Genomic DNA, 21,263 nt, shown 5'->3' with positions numbered 1-21,263 from the left:
AAAAAAAAAAAAAAAAAAGAGTCTCAAAACTGTAAGATGAACAAACACAACGGATCCATAATCCTGGTAAACTACACATTGCTTCTCAAACGAAATCGAACAAAACAAGGGATCAGAATACAAAATCCAGTTTACAAGTACACAACAGATTTAGAATCCAGCTAAGTTCAATCAACATGCTTCTCAACTTCAAATTGGAATCCTTCTAAGTTCAATTAACATGCTTCTTAACTTCAAATCAAAACAGATTCAGAATCTTATACACAAGCTTATCAACTTAGCATCGAAACAGATCAAGAACACCAAAACAATGAATCAAACTACAAAATCCAATTGTACAACTAAGAACATCAAAAATCAATGAAATGAGTTCAAAAACTGTAAACAATAGATTTCAATCAAAATTTCTGGAAAATTCGAAAGAAATCGAGAACGATTAAGATCGGTGTGGATGGAAGCGCAACGATCTAAAGAGTGTTTTTAGGTGGAAACCTTTTACGAGCTTTGCCGACTTGAGCACCCATCCAAAGGTTGAGGAAACAGTAGAATACGAGGATGATGACGACATACCCGTACTCTTTTGGTAAAAAATCTGTAATCGCCATGGATGGTTTTTTTTTTTTTTTTCGAGGTTGAGCTTCTGATTAGTGATTAGTGATTAGTGATTAGTACTCCTGGGCTTAAATCGAGATGATTTGAGTCAGTCGGCCATCGTTGTTGACCAAAGAAAAAACGTGGAAAGAGTGGGCAAATTTATATTTGATTTTGTTTTAAGGACTTTGTCCAAAAAAAAAAAAAAAGGTTTTGTTTTGTAAGGAAATTATAAAGTATTAAGTATTAAACTTACAAATATTAAAGTATAAATATAATAATAAGTGCATATTATTAAACTCTCTCTGAAACGTTTTTCCAATGAGTTTTTGTTTTTTCAAAACTCAGATCTAGATCTTAAGATCATTTTAATTAAGGAAATTATAAAGTATTAACATAAATTTAAAATTTAATAATTATATATCTGACAACTCAGATTAGGAACAGAAATAAGTAATAGCAGATTAGTCCTTTTTTGTAATATGATTTCGTAAGTAGTTTATCAATTAAAATACTCTATACTATACAACAAAACATAAAATTATAGAATTTACAATTTCTAAAATATAATATAAAATAATAATGAAAAATGGATAAATATATATATATATATATATATATTTTTTTTTTTCTTGATAAATGATTATGCAATTTTTCCATTTTATTTGTGTAAAAAATTAACAACCGGACAAATTCAATATAGAGTTAATTAAAATTTTAGGCATTTGTCTTAGAATGCCTCTCGTTTTTAGGCACTTCACTGTTGCTCATCTCTAAAACAAGCACTTCTCATCTGTCTAAAGTCAATTTTGCCCTTCCGAAGGTGACGTGATTGCATCTTCGCTCTCAACCCAATTCACTCTTTTTAATCTGAGGGTTTACTGTTGGCAAAAGAACTGTTGGTTGAATTTCGTTCTTCCTCTAAATTCTAATCGGGAATCGATGACTTTTAACGAGCCATGGCCGCTGCACGATCACTAGTATCCGATTTTATGGGTCTTCTTCGTCTTGGCTTCCATCTTCTAGATTTAAGGCGTTTGCGTTTGAATCTTCGTCTCCTCCGTCGGATTTAGATCTCTGGATCCAGTCTCGCGGCAGCCTTCTTCGATGATCATCCATCTTGCAGGCATACTCTCTCTCTCTCTCTCTCTCTCTCTCTCTCTCATATACTTGTTGCTGGAGTTAAATCTGATTGCTATTTCAAACAAAATCAGAATCTTGATGAATGTTTGCTAATTTATTGTAATCTCTAAGAATTTTTTGATAAAATCATGGTGAAATGATAAAATTACATATTCTTGTTAGATATGTTGCGTGAAATGATAGTATTAAGCTTCTCTTAATGTAAATTATTATGATTAAAGGGTGGAATTATTTGTGTTCAAGGCTCTGAGTTTTAGCATATGGTTAAAGTTGGTATACAATTTATTCAATGTCTGAAAGATCTATATAAAGTACATGATAGTAAGTACCAACAATCTTTGAGCTTTTTTTAATTAGGTCCTTAATCTTTGGTTTTAGACTTTTAGTCATTGGAGATGTGAGAGGAAGAGAACTAAAGGTTGGGCTCGAGCTTGTGAGTGACTGGAAACACAAGACACAAGCCAAGGCTGTCTTGTTTGAGCAACTTAGAGGTAAACAACATCAAAACCAAATGCATCGATTTTTACAAGTGTTAATGCAGCAATTGGTTGACCAAAAATGTTTTGCTCTTTTCTCGTAATGAAGAACTTGGCATTCTCGTTGGAAATGCAGGATGTCATGGTAATGTTTTCAGGTTAAAACCACCAATAGTTTTTTACAAAGACAATGTAGGTGAAATTCGTATTATGTATGACTTCAAATATATTTTCCCCTAAAGATTTTACAACATTGTAATTTCACTAGGTGGTGTTCATGCATGCCTGCTTCCTTTGTGATAATGAAGGTCTATTGTTCAAACGTTTAATTGCTAAGGTAGTTAAATATATCTATTGTGTTGGGGTTCCCCATTTACAATCTACTAGGGTTTAGTTTTAAACACAAACACGGTGCTAAACTCGTTTCCCTTGGGTTCATTCATCCCTCTCGGCTTTAGGGTATAGTTTTGAACACAAACATGTTGTTAAATTTGTTTCCCTTGGGCTCATCCATCTCTCTCAGCTTTAGGCTACAGTTTTAAACACCACCGCATTGTTACATTGGTTTTACAAGGTTGGCTTTAACGTATATAGTTTTGAACACCATCACCCAGAAAGCATCATGGCGCCTAGATGCACAAAATTTTGAGATATCTCCGACATGTTGTGCATGTAATAGTCGCTAGGTTAGTTATAACAAGCATTATAAAGATGTTATGCTTTGGAAAGGTCTATACTCCTAGTATAATATGTTGATCTGAATTTGTGTAGATGAAACAAATGTTGAAATCTCTTCATCATCCTCTAAAGGTACAACAATACATTAATTTCACTTTCAGGGGGAAGTGTTCACTTCTTCCTCTGGTTTTTCTCTGATAACCTCCTTTGTATCAGCCAATTTCTACAGATACGTTCATAAAACATGGTGAGATGGACGTGGATCAAGAAGAATGGAGAGCTTCTCACTTTATCTCCCAACCAAACATATGTGTCTGTATTCCAATCCCAACATGAGAAGTTAATCTGAATTCCAAAACACATCATGTATTTTACCGATTTCTTTTAATGGCTAAAAAATTGTTATAAACGTCTTCTATGTGTACACCAAACAATGTTGGACAAAAATACAGAAATATGTATCATGAATTCAAAGACTTGTCTTCGGGGATCTCTTCTTCCTTGGATGTCTAATTGGTACTATCAAAATGTTCTACCTTTCAGGTTTATTACATTTTCAAGTTTACTAGAGGAGTTGGTGGCACTACGCGTAGTTTATATTTTATAAGTATTTTATTATATGAGTAATATTTTGATAAGTTTGAAAAATGACTTTTGAATGCNTTTCCTTTTTTTTTTTTTTTTTTTTTTTTTGCAATAGTTACCTTATTAAACAATAATTTTGGAAATAATCAACTTAAACTATCCCCGGCATTGTGGTTCATATGCTAGTTAATTGTGCAGTTTGATGTTGAGAATTCTCATCCAATCATAAGCATTTTAAAAATCTCTAAACGTATTTCTTTAATTAAGAGGTATTGGTATCATATCTAAGATTCGAACAATCTGTGGAACATTAGGATTTCATATTAATTCTTAAATGTAACTGAACCAAACTCTAAGCTTAAAACATTCCATTATTTTAGCTAAGATAACAACGAAATCAAGGTGTCACGAGCACCTCGGCTAGCCCCAACATCAGTAGAGTAGTGGCACACAGATGACAGAGCTACGACTAGAATCATGGACAAAGAAGCTTGATTTGTAGCTTCTATTGCAGTGACTATATATTTTCTTTTATATTTTCTATATAGTGAAAATAAACTGTTTGAGATGGTCTTAGAGAATCAAAAGAAACAAAATTTTATAGTGTAACATTGTTTTAGAGAGTAACACTTTACAGCCATAATAACTTGAGTTGGGAGGTTTTAGTTTTACCAATAAATTCAAATTGATGTCTTTTGAATGACAATAACAAATGTATTCATTGTTTAGCCGTTTTTGGTCTCTTTAACTTTGATGTTTCTGTAATTATATTGTCCAGTCTACGTCTGATTATCTTTCAATCTCCAATTCACATTTGTGGAAAAGAAAAACGTGTTTCGAGATGGTAATATTTATTATGTTGATCATCACAGAAAACAAGAGAAGCTTGAGACTAGAAGATCTCGAAAAATTGAAAGGCCAATACAAACCCACACACACAACACATTAAAACCTGACTAGATGGTACACTTGTCTTATACATGTCACAACGATCTCTCTTCTCACTTGTTTAATTTGTCTGAACATTATTTTAGCTAAGATAACAAAGAAAATGCAGAATTGCCTAGGCCACCGAATGGCGCAACATTTTGGTTGTATCTCATCCTCATCTAGCGACCAACTTCACAACTTGAGAACGATAATGAGACCGTACTAGTTGAGCGAACTGTGAGAGGAAAAGGTGAGATGTAATACATAGGAACTGGCATCTTCTGCGGAAGCTCAGGCCAAGTTGATTCCAAGTTCAGGACTTGGATTGCTTGTCTTATAGAGGGCCTCGAGTTTCTATCAGGGTGACCACACCATAACCCCACAACAACAAGACACTCAGCTTGTTCCCTATTGAAATCTTCACCTAGTTTCTCGTCCCTAGCCTAGCTGACATAAATTGTTGTCTTCCATACAGATCCCACACTCTTTCCACAAGACCGACTTTCTTCCTGTGACAATTTCTAGTATACTAATTCCAAAGCTATATATATATATGTCAGACTTCTTGCTGGCCCTTTCCGTCATCACATATTCAGCCATTCAGGTGCCATGTAGCCAAAAGTTGCGGCTAATCCTGTTATATCCCAGTCGTATAAACAATCTTTTAAAAATGTGACCTGGCGGATAAATCAATTAAAAAGTGGATGACATTTCAATCCTCTTTAAACGTTGCAATTATAGACAACTGAGAGTCAGAGATAAAACTAGAGAAAAAGATTAATGTGGGACGTGATCAACTTACATTTTGCATTACTTGAACATTTATCCATTGACAACACTCATAGCCTTAGATTATGTTTCACAAAAGGATGATGAAGATGAGTTAACGAAACGAACAGAGAATCATTGATAAAGAACTCCAAAGGGCATGAAATTAGGGATTTGAAGCACCTGGGTTTATAGAAAGAGAGGGTCTTTTCCATCTTATAGCTCCCCATTCCATGGCGCAAACTTCGTTCCCAATCGACTAATGAAGATTACACAGGAAACGAGTCGCACCGAATCCCTAACCTGCTTTTTTGCTCGTAATGTGTGAACCGAATCATATAAGGTCCTGTTTTGTGTGATTCATTCAAATGATCCATGCAAAAGCTTCATCCACGTCATTCATTCGAATGTCAAATGACTCAACAAAAAAAACAAAAAAAATGGTTCATTTGGATGATGCATCTGAATGGAAATGTGTTTGTTTGGTTATTTTACATTCTCATCTAAATGGATTTGATTAGAATAATGACTAAAATACCCATGTTTTGATCTAACAATTTTTTACTCTTAATCTTAACCATGTTAATTTATAACATAAATTTGAAACATTTATAACATACCAAGTTATTTTTGACATTTATAAATTTTCATTTTCATGAAATACAATTTTTACAATAGAAAGACCAAAATATAAATTTGAAACCATGTTGTTTTCTTCCTTTAGTACCAAATCCATGTAATCATCAAACTCCCAAATGTTTCCTGCAAAACCAATGAACAAATTCAGAGTTACTTAGAGACTGCAAAAATCTTTGATGAGAGCATGACAACAATCTGGAGAGTAAACATCAAACAAATCTGCAACGAAGGACAAAGAAGAAGATTTGTTCTTGTTATCAAACGAATAGCAACACCACTCTATAGTGGGTAAGACAAAGACTAAAGTAACGTTAAAGGCCTCTCTATATAAAAACCACAACACCACTCTCACAACACCACAACACTACAACACTACAACACCACAACACCACAACACTACAACACCACAAACCGTAGTTTGATAACAAGAACTTCACCCACCTTACCTACGGTTCGTTCTCACAAGCACCACAAAGTCTGCACATGACTTCTGATAAAATTACTAAGAGACTGCCAAAATCAGAACCAAAATAAAAAATGAGACTGCAAAAACCAGAACCAAAATCAAAAACCGAGCACAAACCTTCTAATATGGAACTCTAGTTCCTTCTGCCATCTCCATAGTGATAGAATCACGCACATCTTCCATCATTCTATCACCAGCAAGTACGTATGGAACATGTCCATCGTTTTCATCACCATGATGTTCATATGATTCCACCACTTCCCAATGTAAAAAATCAATATCATCCTCTTGTGAATCTCTGTTAAAATTATGGAGAGCTATTGTTGCTGTCACAATCTTAATCCATTTATTCAGCTCATACTTAGGGTGCTTCTTGTCAAGAATTCTCCATTTGGCCTTCCAAACACCAAAGGTTCGCTCAATTATCGATCTCAAACCAGAATGTTTACGGTTAAACAGCTCCCTACTGTTGGTCGGTGGTCCTCCTCTGTTGAACTGGTCTAGGTGATATTTAACTCTGCGATGAGGGCCTAGGTAACCACTTCTAGTTGGATAACCTGAGTCGACTAAATAGTATTTTCCACGCGGAGGATGGGGGAAATAAGCTTCTTGTGTAGCACAATATGTTAGCACTTTTGTGTCATGTGCTCTCCCAGGAACTCCAACATAAGCATAAGTAAATCTCATACTGAAATTGCATATTGCAAGCAAATTCATTGTTGTTTCTGCTTTTCGACCTCTAAATGGCTCTACATTCCCTGATGGAGGACGAACTGGCACATGAGTACCATCAAGGGCACCAATGCAGTATCTAAAATAAGGCATATACCTGCTATGATCTACTAGAAAAGGACTAACACTTGTCAAATCTTCCCTTGTAGGTTTCACTATATCTGCTGCGAGTTTTAATAGAACACTTAAAACCTCATCCAACTTCCTCTTCACTGTATCAAGTGAATGTTGATATCGCTCAGCTATGACATGTACTGTTAGATCTTGTGCAACCATGTCTAATAACATCGCAACACTCTCTTCAAGAAAAATATGGCAAGATCCCTCTAACTTATACTGTTCCCTTAGCCTCTTACATAAACTCCTAAATGTTTACTGGTTCATGCGTAGAATATCAAAGCATTGTACCTTAGACTCAAACATAAACCGCTGCACATGACGCAATCTTTCAACTTTGTTTGTCCTCACTAGTTGTCTTTCAATATTAACTTCCTTCACTCCCTACATTTCTTCTATAAGAGCATACATGTAGTTTTCCTCCTCTAATACCAAATCCATGTCATCATCCTCAATCAAACACCTGAACGTTTCCTACAATTTGTTTCTCTATATCACATTCGAAAGCATGAAACTTAAACAAAACCCAAAACCAAAATCTAAATAAATGAATCATTCGTACCTACATAATGAATAATCTGAGAAAGAACTTGAATGAAGCTAGAGTAAAAGGCCTCCAAAGATTGCTCCTCAGTTCCAGGTGATAGACCTGTGACCAAAATTAGTAGGACATTGGAAGACAATCTCAAATAAACATCATAAATCTCACATACACATCATAAAATCTCAAATAAACATAATGAAATCTCAAATAAACATAATAAAATCTCATAGGAAATTGAAAGTTAAACATTAGAGTTTACATAAAACATACGACAATACTGGTAGACACTCACACTAGAGTTTATAGAAAACATACGACACTAGATATTAGGTTTACAAAAAAAATAAAAATGTTGAGAACTTTCTCTAGCTTCGTTCATGTCATTGAAGGCATCTTTCTCTAGCTTCATTCATGTTTTCTCATGCATCCCTGCTTTCACCAGTTGCAAACTCCAAGTAGAGAACCTTATTCTCATCATCTTCATAAAATAAAAATGTTTGACGATTAGAATATCTTGCTTCAGATGCTGAATTGATGCTCTGTATAAGGGAGACCACATTCTTATAGCAGGCAGAGAGTGTAGAGCCTTCAAAGCTCGAAGCTGGCAACAACTAAACTCAGGGTGGCTCTCTATTATTCGAATCTTGTGGGAAAGAATATTGTCCCGTGATTGAACATTGTTCTTAATCACTTATGCTACACCTTCTCCTGCTTGTGCAGACCTTGATCTTTTTCTATTAGCCCTTGACTTACTTGAAGATGAGGGACCAATGTTAACAGTGGAAACAGAGGAACCATTACCAATATTGCTCTGAGTAGGAAGGATTTGCCTTGATCCACCATCATCATCAGGATCAACATCTTGAGTAGGAAGGAATTGCCTTTCAGTATCATCATCAGGATCATCATCTTGATTCAGATGCATTGTGTCTAACTGCTCTTCTCCTTGTTGTGCAGACCAACCCTCAGCTCCACTGATATGAACTGTACCAACGACTTTTTCCATCGAATCCACATTTGCAACTGGTTTATCTTTTATCTTCCTAGCTCATGGAAATTCCTGAACAAAACAATGAGAAATATATTAAACTTAGTGCATAAATCAAAACAAGAAGCTTAAGAATAAGATTAAGAATAAATAAATGCAAGCGCAGAACAAAAAGCTTAGACAACATCATCACTCACAGAATAAGTTTTACAAACCAAATAAGAAATCTACATACCTTACATCGGTCGTTCCACCAGTCATCAGTCATGTTTATGCTCCCATTTGAATGATAACCAAGTCCAGTTCTGTTGTGAGTAAGTTTCTTGAAAGCTTCGTACTGCTTCTTGCAAGTAGTATATTTGATCCCAAATTTTTTCCAAGGATGTCTTTCCCCATATACCTCATAAAACTTATCTATGATCGATTGTCTTGCAGCATCATTCACATTCTGTTTTCTTATATTTCCTTTAAGCTTCTCATCAATTCTTAGTTGGAGATAGAAACGGGTTTGCTCATCACTCCATGCAAGATTCTTAAGTGATATAAACATACATTTTTGTAAAAAATCAATCTACACTATAAAACTGCAATAACTAAAATATGAGTTTAGAGGGGAAGATACTCACATCAGTGCCAGGGATAGTTGTCATTGTTTTTCTGAAGAAGATCTATGTCCTACACACACAAAAAAAAAACAAATAAGCATCGGTCATTGAAGAAACAAACAAATAAAGTATAGCAAAGAACAAAATTGTCACATAGAGATATAAATAAACACAAACCCATGTCTAAAAACATTCACAAGACCAAGCCAAATTCAAATCATTCACAAGATCAAGCCAAGTTCATTGAGACATTTCATCAAACATGTGGTTTGCATCAAAAACTACAAGCTCTAGACTCATCAAACATGTGGTTTGCATCAACAAATACAAGCTCTGGACCTAAAACACTTCTAATCATTCAAACATGAACTCATTTCAAAGTCTAAAGCAGTATCACCTAAATCATAATTCTCAACTCAAAGAGAGAACAAAACAAATTTGGACAAACCCACCAGCTGAAATCGAAGGAAGCAGATGCAGAATCAAAAATTAAGTATAGCAAACAACAAATGTTACACAAAGTTCGATCAAACACCAAAATCTGAGATGATCGGAGCTGTTAGAGAGATTAGAACTGTTATTGAGATCTTACCAAAACGATGAAACGAGAGAGACAATGAAACGATGAAGAGATTCTGAGAGAACAAAGCTTTGTTGAAGCTTTGTTGAAGCTCAGCTCTCGAGAGCTTCGTCGAAGGAGAAGAGCTTCATCGAAGGAGAGAGGAGAATAAGAAGAAATAAGATATTTTTGGGTTGATGTAATTCTTTGGTTTTATTCAGGGTATTTTTGACATTTTCAAATTTTGGCTGAATCAGCTCCATCTAACTGCACCAATGAGACTTAGCTAGTTTTTTTTTAACTTTTTTTGGAAAAGTTTTTAAAAAATCATTTAACTGATTCATCTAACTGATCTGTTAATTTGGCATAAACAAACATCATTTTTCATCTTCACTTAGATGATTCATCCCAGTGAAGAAACGAACAGCACCTAAATTGACGGGCATCTCCATTGGGAGATCATTATTTTGAGGCTCTTATATTTTTTTAGAATTAAAAAGTGTACTTTTACAAAATAAGAACTTTTTGTTTGTTAATTAAAATTAAACTCCTCCAATGTTAAACTCTTATTGGAGTTCTTTATTTTTAAAAAATAAATTTAATCAAATTGTTGGCAACGGCATGTTATGGGCATTTACATAGATTAAGTAAATGCAAAGAATATGAATCAAAAGGTTCCGAATCAATTGCAGTCAATTCTAGTGGTGAAGCTTCAGTAATAGTCTGTGATGCATTTGTTGCCTCTGCACGTCGTATCTCAAGTTTTGGTCTTTTACGGCTAGCCTGGACATCCGAGTTAAAAATGTCTGAACAATACACAATCAGCCTCTTGTGAAGCCATTACCTCATTCAGCAATTCAATACTCTCTGCATTCACTGCATTGTTACATTTTTGTACCAACAAAGGAAATGAGTTCTCAAGCCAAACCGGATCCATGTATTGTTGCAAAATCATCTGAACAAAAATTACACAAAGCCGAGAACATGAATACAGAAGAATCAACAAAAAAAATATTCTAGACTTCAACATCAAAGACAGAGAGAGAGAGAAGCATATACTATGAAGCTTCACAAGCATTATCCCAAGATCATGATAACTTGTACTTCTAGTAGCTCCCATTGCAAATTCTTTCCAGATTATTATGTCTGTAGCTGCTTCAGCTACAACCTGCAACATCAAATACGTTGGATTATTCTATTGAAGACAGATGCACGAACCACAACTCCAAACATCATTTGATTCCAGCCTGATTCCAGCCGGTTTCCCTCTTAACGTCGACAATGGCCAATCCGCTTTGGCACATCTGATTCCAGCCTGCCATTTCCCTCTCCACTACAACACCAAAGCATTAACCATATGAAAAAAATATTCACAAGATTCCAAATTCTGAGAGCTGTAAATGCAGTATCATTAGTACCTTCACCCACAAAGCAATAGGTTCTGCGATAAGATATTTCACTTCTTTAAACCCAGGACTTATAATATCACACAATTTTGCAATAAGAACAGAGAAGAAACAAAATATAATAATAATCAAACACATAACTCAATATCAATTGCTTTTCTAATCAAATTTAACCATAAGAAAATTTCTAGTAAGGCAAGAAATTTTCAGACATACCAAGGTCAATTATTACGTAAACATTGTTGTTAATCTAACAATTCAGATCTTACAAAGTAAACTAAAACCCTGAATTCTACAAGAATTGATAAAACCCCAATATGGGATTAATAGAGATATGTATAAAAAAAGGTTGGTCCATAGATGGGATCAAGTACCAATTCGAAGATCAATATCATGACCTATCAACAATAAACCAGGTGTGTGGTGAGAGGGTGAAATTACCATGAGATGGAGATTGGTTAATCAAATTGTCCAATAGCAGTGAAGGTAAAGCTTCGATTTGATGGAGAAGACTCTCAACGGTTTCATATCCACTGATGTCGTCGATTGATCAGAAGCTCTGATTGTTTAATCAACATAACCGACTGAAGATTGTTTAACCACAAGCTTCGATTGGAGATTGGTTAATCAACGGGAGCAAAAAAAAATGAGAATTTTGCGATTGAAGCAAAAAAAAAATCTCTTTGCTTCTGATGTGTAAATATTAATATTTAAAAGATAGTTCAAATCGTCAAATTAATATTTACACTAAGCCGAGAACATGATTACAGAAGAATCAACAAAGGGTGTTGCTGACAATAAAGATGACTTTAAAAATGCAGAGTTAAAAGATAGTTTAAATATTAATTTGACGATTTGATTTTGGGGAGAGCTTAATTAAGTTAACTGTTAGAACCAAATTTGAATAAAGTTGTAAGTAGTACTATCTATTTTCATTTTATTTTTCTTTTCTAAGATAAAGTCAAAATATTTTTCTATCATACATCTTAAAATATTAGAAACCGAAAATTTCGTAAGAAATTCTGAAATTTATTGATTTATTGTTATTGCATATTTTAAGGTTAGTTGATACAATTTGATAATGAATATAGAGATTGTGTCATATGAAATTAGAAAGAAAAATCTCAAAAAAAATATCTACACAAGATATGGACATAAAATCGTTGCCAAAAAGAAAAAAGGATATTAAACATAAACTGAGATTATTAAAAAAAGAACATTAATTGAGATAATAAAAGTTGTATGTTTTGAATTTTTAAAGTAAAAAGTAGTATTGGTCCTTTCCTAGGAGGAAAAAAAAAAAGAACCAGTTTTTGGACTTCCAACACTCCAACCTTTGGTCTTTCCTCGTCACAAAGTATCTCTTTATCTTCTTTTGGACAATGAAGTGTATCTTCTCGTTCTAAAAGCAACTCTTGTGATCAAAGACATAAAAAATCGAGAGGTCTTGTAGGAACAGAGTTTTGAAAGATGCAGGAATTGTGGGTAGCAAAGGAAACTAAGAAGAAAGAGAGAATCATCAAAGGGAGAGATTTAGTCGATGTTGTCTTCTCTTGGTCTCTTCTTGATGTTCTAAACTCAAATCTTTACGAAGGACAGGTTCTGTATTCTTCCAAGTCTTTAACTTTCGGGTTTTGTTTATAAAACTTAAAATATATGCGTACTTTATTTTGTTACTATATGGATTTGGTGTTTTTTTTGGTTATTAGGTTGGGAAAATTCCTAGCACGTTCACATCTACCAAAGAGTATTTTGACTCGTTTGTTAATCCCATTATTGAAGAAACACATGAAGCTTTGTTGTCGAGTATGAGAACGTTACGCCGTGCACCAGCTTTCAAGTTTTGGGAAATCAAGCCAGCTGAGAAAGATTTTAAACCTCCCAAGGATCTTTATTATAAGGTTACTTTGCAGATGATGACTGGTAGCAATACGATTAATGGAGGTCAAAATCTGCTAGAGGTTAATGATCTTATTGCAGTGACAGATAAGAGACCTATTCGAATCGATGACTTGAGATTTTCCAATGAGCCTCATGTGTTAGCTCTTGTTTGTGGAGTGAACGAAGATAATCCACATTTGATAACTATTTTGGCTTCAAAACCCATTATTTTCGATGATGATGACGACAATGGAACATTGACAAAGAGAGGAAAGGGTCAGAGGAAAAGCTTAAGCGTCTTTGGGGTTAATCTGATCAACATGATGACTAATATTCGTATTTGGACCGCGTTGCATCCGAATCTAGAAGGAGGAAACTTGAAGCTTATCTCAAGAGTACTCCAAAGCAACAATGAGGTAAATTAAGTTATATTTTAAAACAGAACCAAAGTCATATGTTGAAAATGTTCTTATCTTGTGTAGGTTGATGGAGGAAGTTGTGTTGCCTGTAAAGAAAACAGTAAGGGTGTAGCGTCACATCACTCTACGCGAACGCTACGTTCATTCAAACTGAACACATCTCAAGAGGATGCGATTTTGCATTGTCTAGAAGCTAAACGTTGTTACCATTCCAACAACATCAAACTTATATGGGGACCTCCCGGCACAGGGAAGACCAAAACAACAAGTGTTCTGCTTTTACACCTTCTGAAAATGAGATGTAGGACATTGACTTGTGCTCCAACTAACATAGCTGTTTTGGAAGTTTGTTCAAGGCTTGTGAAATTAGTCTCTGAGTCGTCATTGAGGTTTGGTGGGTATGGTCTTGGAGATATTGTGTTGTTTGGTAATAAAGAAAGGATGAAGATCGATGACCGTGAAGATCTTTTCGATGTTTTCCTTGAGTACCGAGTTGAGGAGCTTTACAGATGCTTTATGGCTATGACTGGATGGAGAGCAAATGTAAAACGTATGATCTGTTTGCTCAGTGATCCGGAAGAAGAGTTTCGCCAGTACAATCGCGTAAACGAAACCAACCTCTCGTTTAAGGAGTTTGTGCAGGAGAGGTTTAGCAGACTAAGAAAAGAGCTGCAGCATCAGTTTACTACTCTGTGCATGCATGTACCAACTTCTTTGCTCTCCTATCGAGTGGTGGAGAAAATGAATCAGACTAATTACCTCCTTAGAGATATCGCGGTTTCTGATGTGATGGGAGATAGTAATGAGTCTTGTCATGGAAGTATGAAACATGTCCTTAAAGAAGATGAAAGATTGGAGAATGATTCAAGAAAGCAAGATTGTCTTGAGATGTTGACATCGATTTGTGAAAGTATCAATCTTCCAGATTTCATATCGAAGTTGGAACTTAAAGATCTCTGCTTGGCAAACGCATATCTGCTTTTTTGCACAGCATCAAGCTCTGCCAAGTTACACATGAGTACTCCAGTAGAGCTTCTTGTGATCGACGAAGCTGCTCAGTTAAAAGAATGTGAGTCAGCGATTCCTTTGCAGCTACCAGGACTTCAACATGCTATTTTGATTGGTGATGAGAAGCAGTTGCCTGCAATGATCCAAAGCAAGGTTTGTTTTGTTACTAATTAGTACAATTCTTATACACATTCACCTTACTAAACTAGTTATGTGCAGATTGCTTCAGAGGCTGATCTTGGAAGAAGTCTGTTTGAGAGATTGGTGTTGTTGGGGCAAAATAAACAGTTGCTGAACATGCAATACCGGATGCATCCTTCCATTAGTATTTTCCCAAACAGAGAGTTTTACGATATGAAGATTTTGGATGCTCCTTCTGTGAGAGTGAGAAGTTACGAGAAAAATTTTCTTCCGGAGAAAATGTATGGGCCGTACTCTTTCATCAACATAGCCTATGGAAGAGAACAGTTTGGAGAAGGTTACAGTTCGAAAAACATAGTGGAAGTCTCTGTTGTGGCTGAGATAGTCTCAAAGCTTTACTCAGGTAAACATATTTTTTTATTCTTGATCAGTCTTAAAAGTTAGAGTTTGATGTTGATTCTATGTTTTGTAATGTAATATTTTAGTATCAAGAAAGACGGGAAGATCGATCAGCGTAGGTGTGATTTCACCTTACAAGGCTCAAGTGTTTGCAATCCAAGAAAGGATAGGCAAGAATTATAATACTGGAGGGTCATTCACAGTGAGTGTTAGGTCCGTAGATGGGTTTCAAGGTGGAGAAGAAGATATCATAATAATCTCAACTGTTAGGTCTAATGGTAAAGGAGCAATTGGTTTTTTATCTAATCAACAAAGAACCAATGTAGCATTGACACGGGCTAGGTATATCTTAACACTTTCTTAGTCCCTTATATGTTCATGTGAAACCGTTTTGGTTTGCTCTTGAGTCAGTTCTTGTTGTTTGTAGGTATTGCTTATGGATTCTTGGAAACGAAGCGACTTTAACGGGAAATAAGTCAGTGTGGAGGCAGTTAGTAGATGATGCGAAAGCAAGAGACTGTTTCCATGATGCAGAAGATGATGAGTCATTAGCTAAGTGTATTGAAAGATCAACAACAGCACTTGATGATCTTGATAAGCTTCAAAACAAGAAGCTTATTACATTCGAGAATTCGATATGGAAGGTACGTATGATGTATAACATAATTTACTTTGCTTTAATTCATCCTCTGATCTTTTATTTTTATGTTCCGACAGGTATGGCTTAGCTATGAGTTTTTGAAATCTCTGGAAGCAATAGCAAACTCTGAAATTAACAAAAAGGTTATGAGGTTTTTGGAGAAGTTATCTAATGGGAAGGAGCTTCAACAAGAGGTTGAGGTAGAGTGTGAGGATCTGTGGAGGCAACAGGAGATTGATGATGGGCTAAGCCTCATTTGGGCAATAGACATTTTCAAGAAAAACAATCACCATGTCCAAGTTTTGAAGATCTGGCAGGTTCTGCAATCTTCTGATGTTTCTTGTGCCACAGAACATCTAGAGAAACATTACAGGAGATATACGAAAACCAAGATTAAACGGTGCAGATACGTATGCTCTCAAGGGTGAGTTAGTTAAACTTTTGTGGCGTTAATTAGACTGAAAGCATGGGAAATTTATGTTTTTATGTTTTCATATTGATGCAGAGATTTTTTTATACCGATGAAATGGCCGGTCGATTCCGATTACTGCACCAAAAAAGATATCGTATGCGACGTTTCAAGATCTTTTGCATTGCTGAGTGTTGTGGAGGAAGAGGAAACTGTGACTCCTTGAGATCAAGTAATGAGATACCAATCAAGTAAAGCTTCTTTAGTGAGTCCTTGAGATTTTAGGAGTTTCTTAAAGCAGACATATGAATCTGCTTCTTTTGCCGTTTTGTGTCGTGTTGTGAATTCTTTTTCGACAATATCTTTTGTTATTTGTGTCAGAACAGAAATACTAATAGGGTTGTGTGTGAGGATTCTAATCCTCTTCCCGATACTAAGAAATCATTTGGACTGCGGATTTAGCGGATGCTTTGTTTTAAACTCCATATGGACTGTGAATTCACTATACACCTCATTGGGGGTTCGTCTCTTAATTATACAACCAAGTTAAAATCACAGAGACATAAAAAACTTAGAAACGTGTTCCACTAGGTATCCCAACGAGTTTAGACAAGCTTATTGCCTGGATAATCTCTGTCTCAGACAAGTTTTAGTTTTAGACTTTAAATGTTTGGTCTGTAGATATATATCAAGGTGGTGAAGAACATGTGATACATTGTATCGACATTGAAAAGTGACAACGTGGCAGGTAGACAAACCAGGTACTTCCATACTTAACTAGTAAGAAATGGTTGTTATGTGTAAAGAGAGATGAATAGTAAGTGGCTCTGTGTGGGGAAAGCTATTCAGCTACATAAATAATAGTATTTAATATTTTGATTAAAAGACTAAAAATCCAGAATTTTTTTTATTTTTTTTTTTTGTAAAAACGAAAAAAACAATATAGTAATTAATAGTTTGATTAAAAATATAAATAATGAAAAAGATAAAATGATTAAAAAATATGTTGTTTTATTTTTTAATATAATTTATAAAAATAAAATATGATTTAAAACATAATGTATAAAAATAATATTCAAAAACTTGTTTTTTTTCAACATTCAAAAAATTGTTTATAAAAATATTATGTATAAAGATATGATTTAAAAATATGAAGTTTAAGATTATATAGTTTAAATAAGTTTTATTAAAAAATAATGTATGAAATTATAACTAAAAATAATGTATATAAAAAGTATTAAAATAAGATTTATGAAAATATAATATAATATATAATAATATGATGGTAATTTTTAATATAATTTAGGAAAATTAAAATGTATAAAATATGCTTTAAATATAGGAGTTTAAAAATATGATTCATAATATGATTTATAAAAAATATAATTGATAAAAATATGACTGAAAAAATATAACTTAAAACAAATCTGTTGTCACTGTATTTATATTTTACATCTAATAAATCTATTATCAAACACCAGATTTTTGGAAGCAAACAAAAAAAATTGTCATAACATAAACAAATCTGCCATAACATATGGTATTCACATAAGTCATTTTAGCAATTTTTAAAAAAGTTATAAATCTGTTATCAAACGACATATATTTGGTTAAATTAAAAAATCGGTTGTAACTTAAAACAAATATGTTATTACTAGAGGTCAACCTAGTAATTATTTTCCTGTAAAAAAAATCTGTCATGTTACGACAAACATTTAGTCAAGAAAATAAATCTGAAATAACAGTGGAAAATAAATCTGCCAGATATTATACAAATCTGTCATATATTGTGAAAGTCTGTGGTATCTTTATAAATAAATCTGTCCTAAAAAATAAATTTGTCATCAATTATAAATCTGTCATAACTTTAGTTAAAAAAATCGGTCTTCCAAAATAAGTCTGCCATAAAAAATCTGTCATATAAAAATAAATCGGTTGTGCAAAAACAAATCTGTCATACACAAATAAATCTGTCACAACTAGTCTAGCAGACTTTTGAAAATATTTTGATTTTCTTTAAAAGAAAATCTGGAAGGATAAATTTTACTTTATTTTTTTTCCTAACAAAGCAAAAAAGGTATTTTTGAAAAAAAAAAAAATAACCCATCTAATCCTCACATTTTATGAGTTACTTTAGTAATTAACCTCTTAATTTGGGTCAATCTAGTTTTTCTCCCATATATATATGATATAGATTAATATCATTATTAAATGTTGAGTTTAATTACTATTAGGGGAAGGAAATTTTTTTGGGGTTTTAATTTTAAAAGATACAAGATTTTATAAAACAAAGAAAAAAAACTAGTTTACGAAACTTCAATTTTTCTATAGTGATCTTTTCCAAATTTTGGTTAGTTTGAATTTTTTTTATTGAGGAATACAGAATAAATAAATAAATATAGAAAGAAAATAAATAAAATGGATATGCGTCAATTCTAGAACTGATACAAAGTATGAGCTTTTGAATTTTGCGCCAAAAATGAAATTTGTCGCTAAACTTATCAAAACCAATGCAATTACAGTAACACTAAAAATTAGTGTCAATTGAACCGAAGCCAATATAATTTTCGTCGGGCGATGTTAAGTTGGTTCTCAAACCGACATCAATACTTTTGTGTCATTTAATAACCGACGTTTTATATTGTCAAATTTAAAGATTTTTCGTATAACATCTTCTAGATATTATGTTAACAAAATTTCTCTAACTGTTTTCTTAATCGAAAAGGAACAAAAGCTTAAACCAAAATTTATATAAGATCAACTTTCGAATTTGAGAGAGAGCCATTTAAGCCATCACTTATGACCACATTTATTACATTTATAAGTCTTTTATATTGTATCATATTTTTAGGGAGTTTATAATTATAAGTCATTAAAAGTATGAGTTTATAATTATTTTTGCTTATGTTTTGCTAAAAATTTTCTAATAGTTGGCTTTTTTTATTATATTTTGTATTGCTTTTTTGTTTACCGTTTACACAAAAAGGTATATATACAAAATATACTGGCTCTAACAAACTCTTCAGAGAATTTGTAACCATTGTAGAAGACTGTAGAACTATACAGTTGGCATTTTAGCTTTTGGCGTATTTCAGTGCATGTTCCTAATCATCATCAAGCTTTTCCCCACATGCGAGAGAAATTCCGCAATCACGATGGCACGACAAGCATTAATGTTAGCAGGAGTTTTCAGTCCATCATGGTTGTTGCAAGTCGGGCTAATGGAGTGTGGTCATTTGGAATATTTGGCATAGCAATTTGGACATTAAAATGTCTTTTTTTATCTGTGGAATCATTATTTCTCTATAAATTTTTTCATGTTTTAGTAAACTTCTTTACATTTTTACCATGGAATGCCTTATCAACAGTCAAGTTCAATATCTACTTAGTCTATAATGCACTTAAGGATTTGCCCGTCAATGTCATTTACCTCGTTAATAACAAAAACATAAAAAATGCAATCTTTTTATGATATATTTATGTACTATAGACGTTTAAGTGGATCACTATGTAGTTACATCATTTTCCCAATTCACCATATATCAACTATAAACTTTCTAATCTCATATAATCTACAAAATTCTTCCCAATTAAACAAATTAAATTAAATTCTTTAACTGTGATTTAAAATTATAAATCGTTTTTATTATTTTACTAGTAGAATAACTCTCGTTAAAGTCAAACTCTATTCCCGTTGCATCTCTAATCTACCTCTAATATTTAACTTTAAACTCAATTTTATTGTAAAATTAAATCCAATCCACCTTTATTTTCACTTCTATAACATATATTACTATTTTTTTTTGCTCTATACATAGAAGAGCTATATTTCTTCCTTTGTAAAATATTTGAACTATTTTTTATTTTCAAAATAATTCTTTAACATTAAAATTTATTATACCTATAATTAAAATAATAGAGGTAGATTACTGGGAGATTTGACTCTAAAATAGAATGGGGTTGGAGATGCCCTAATTCAATGAAATAGAACTCACTTAAATGGAAATGTCTTTAGTCAAGTGGTTACAGCACGATCCTACCAGAGCTTAACTCTACTAAGTCGCGTTAACCGGCATAGTAGAGATTAACTATGAATCATGTTTTGTCGATTATAGAAACAATATTATAGAGTTCCCATGTTATAGAGACAAAAATAAGAAAATGCATTAGATATGGTCTAAATTTGCAATTTATAACTGTTAAAGAATTTAGGAAAACTTCTCTACTTTCTTTAATTTGTTTGCCTCCCAGTAAAATAAAATATATATTATATTTTATGTATTACAATATGAGTTTTCTTTAACAAAAATAATAGTAATATTACATATGAAAAATTATTTCTAACCAATCATGGATTTTTAAACTAAAGTTAGGTTAAAAAAAATTAATAAGTTGCACAAACTTTAAAAAAAAATTAACAAAGTGAAAAAGGAACAGTTTTTTAGAAAAAAGGAAATACATGTTGGAATACAAAATTTTTGATATAAAAACAAATTGGAAATAAATATAGGATGAACTGAATGAGTCTATACAGTATGCTACACAAATCAGTAGAAAATTTCGATAATTAATGTGTGTAAAGGGTCTTGCTCACAACTAAAGATGACCTTAAAAATGCAGAGTAAAGTATATTTAAATATTAACCTGACAATATGGAGAGGTTAATTAGTTAACTGGTCAAACCAAAGCTGAATAAAGTTGTAAGCATTATGTCTGTTTTTAGTTTTTTTTTTATTTTTTATAATAAAAAGTCAAAAAAAATTTCCGTAACACTTTTTATAAAAATTTTAAACTGAAAATTTCGTAAGAAATTCTGAAATTTATTGATTTATTGTCATAACATATTTTAAGGTTAGTTGATACAATTGATATAAAGATAGAGATTGTGTTATATGAAACTAGGAAAAAAAAATCTCAAAAAATATCTACACAAGATATGAACATTAAAATCGTTGCCAAGAAGAAAAAGAATATTAACATTTATGGATACATTTATTGAGATTATTCAAAAAAAGAGAAACAATTAAATGAAATGACGTAAACCAATAAAAGTTGTATTGTATTTGAAAAACATTTGAAAGTAAAAGTATTGGTTTATTAGTATTGGTCCTTTACTAGGAGGAAAAAGAAAAGAACTGG

The 21,263-nt window shown here is 33.0% G+C and overlaps 3 protein-coding genes and 1 long non-coding RNA gene across 4 annotated transcripts in view; 1 reads left to right on the top strand and 3 right to left on the bottom strand.

Annotated features, from left to right (window-relative positions):
- LOC104701178 (microsomal glutathione S-transferase 3-like) overlaps positions 1-671 on the bottom strand; it is an 8,186-nt gene extending 7,515 nt beyond the window's left edge. Inside the window, exon 1 of the mRNA XM_010416827.1 lies at positions 493-671. Within this exon, the coding sequence (XP_010415129.1) occupies positions 493-605 (113 nt within the window). The 5' untranslated portion in view covers positions 606-671. The remainder of the gene's footprint in view (positions 1-492) is intronic.
- LOC104704623 (putative nuclease HARBI1) lies at positions 6,397-7,284 on the bottom strand. The gene has a single exon (XM_010420677.1). It carries the CDS (start codon positions 7,282-7,284, stop codon positions 6,397-6,399), a length of 888 nt encoding a protein of 295 aa, XP_010418979.1.
- Positions 10,378-12,030, bottom strand: LOC109125632. The gene is made up of 3 exons (XR_002032737.1): positions 11,669-12,030; positions 10,881-11,154; positions 10,378-10,776 (listed from the first exon to the last, which is right to left on the bottom strand). It is a non-coding gene; the product is annotated as an uncharacterized LOC109125632 (long non-coding RNA).
- Positions 12,576-16,581, top strand: LOC104701177 (helicase sen1-like). Its single transcript, XM_010416826.1, has 8 exons — positions 12,576-12,826; positions 12,937-13,524; positions 13,591-14,688; positions 14,755-15,079; positions 15,162-15,417; positions 15,503-15,719; positions 15,793-16,139; positions 16,221-16,581. The coding sequence occupies exons 1-8, from the start codon at positions 12,698-12,700 to the stop codon at positions 16,348-16,350; spliced, it is 3,090 nt and encodes a 1,029-aa protein (XP_010415128.1). The 5' UTR covers positions 12,576-12,697; the 3' UTR covers positions 16,351-16,581.

The sequence above is a fragment of the Camelina sativa genome, chromosome 7 (assembly GCF_000633955.1).
Source record: "Camelina sativa cultivar DH55 chromosome 7, Cs, whole genome shotgun sequence".
Taxonomy (NCBI): domain Eukaryota; kingdom Viridiplantae; phylum Streptophyta; class Magnoliopsida; order Brassicales; family Brassicaceae; genus Camelina; species Camelina sativa.
This window is presented reverse-complemented; position numbering and strand designations above follow the sequence as displayed.

What these genes read in the sequence shown, in the direction of transcription:
- LOC104704623 (XM_010420677.1), bottom strand. Translation starts at nt 7,284, where the DNA reads ATGGTTGCACAAGATCTAACAGTACATGTCATAGCTGAGCGATATCAA.
- LOC104701177 (XM_010416826.1), top strand. Translation starts at nt 12,698, where the DNA reads ATGCAGGAATTGTGGGTAGCAAAGGAAACTAAGAAGAAAGAGAGAATC. An exon ending in GTAGCATTGACACGGGCTAG is followed by an intron (nt 15,418 to 15,502) that starts GTATATCTTAAC and finishes TGTTGTTTGTAG; the next exon opens with GTATTGCTTATGGATTCTTG. An exon ending in AGATACGTATGCTCTCAAGG is followed by an intron (nt 16,140 to 16,220) that starts GTGAGTTAGTTA and finishes ATATTGATGCAG; the next exon opens with AGATTTTTTTATACCGATGA.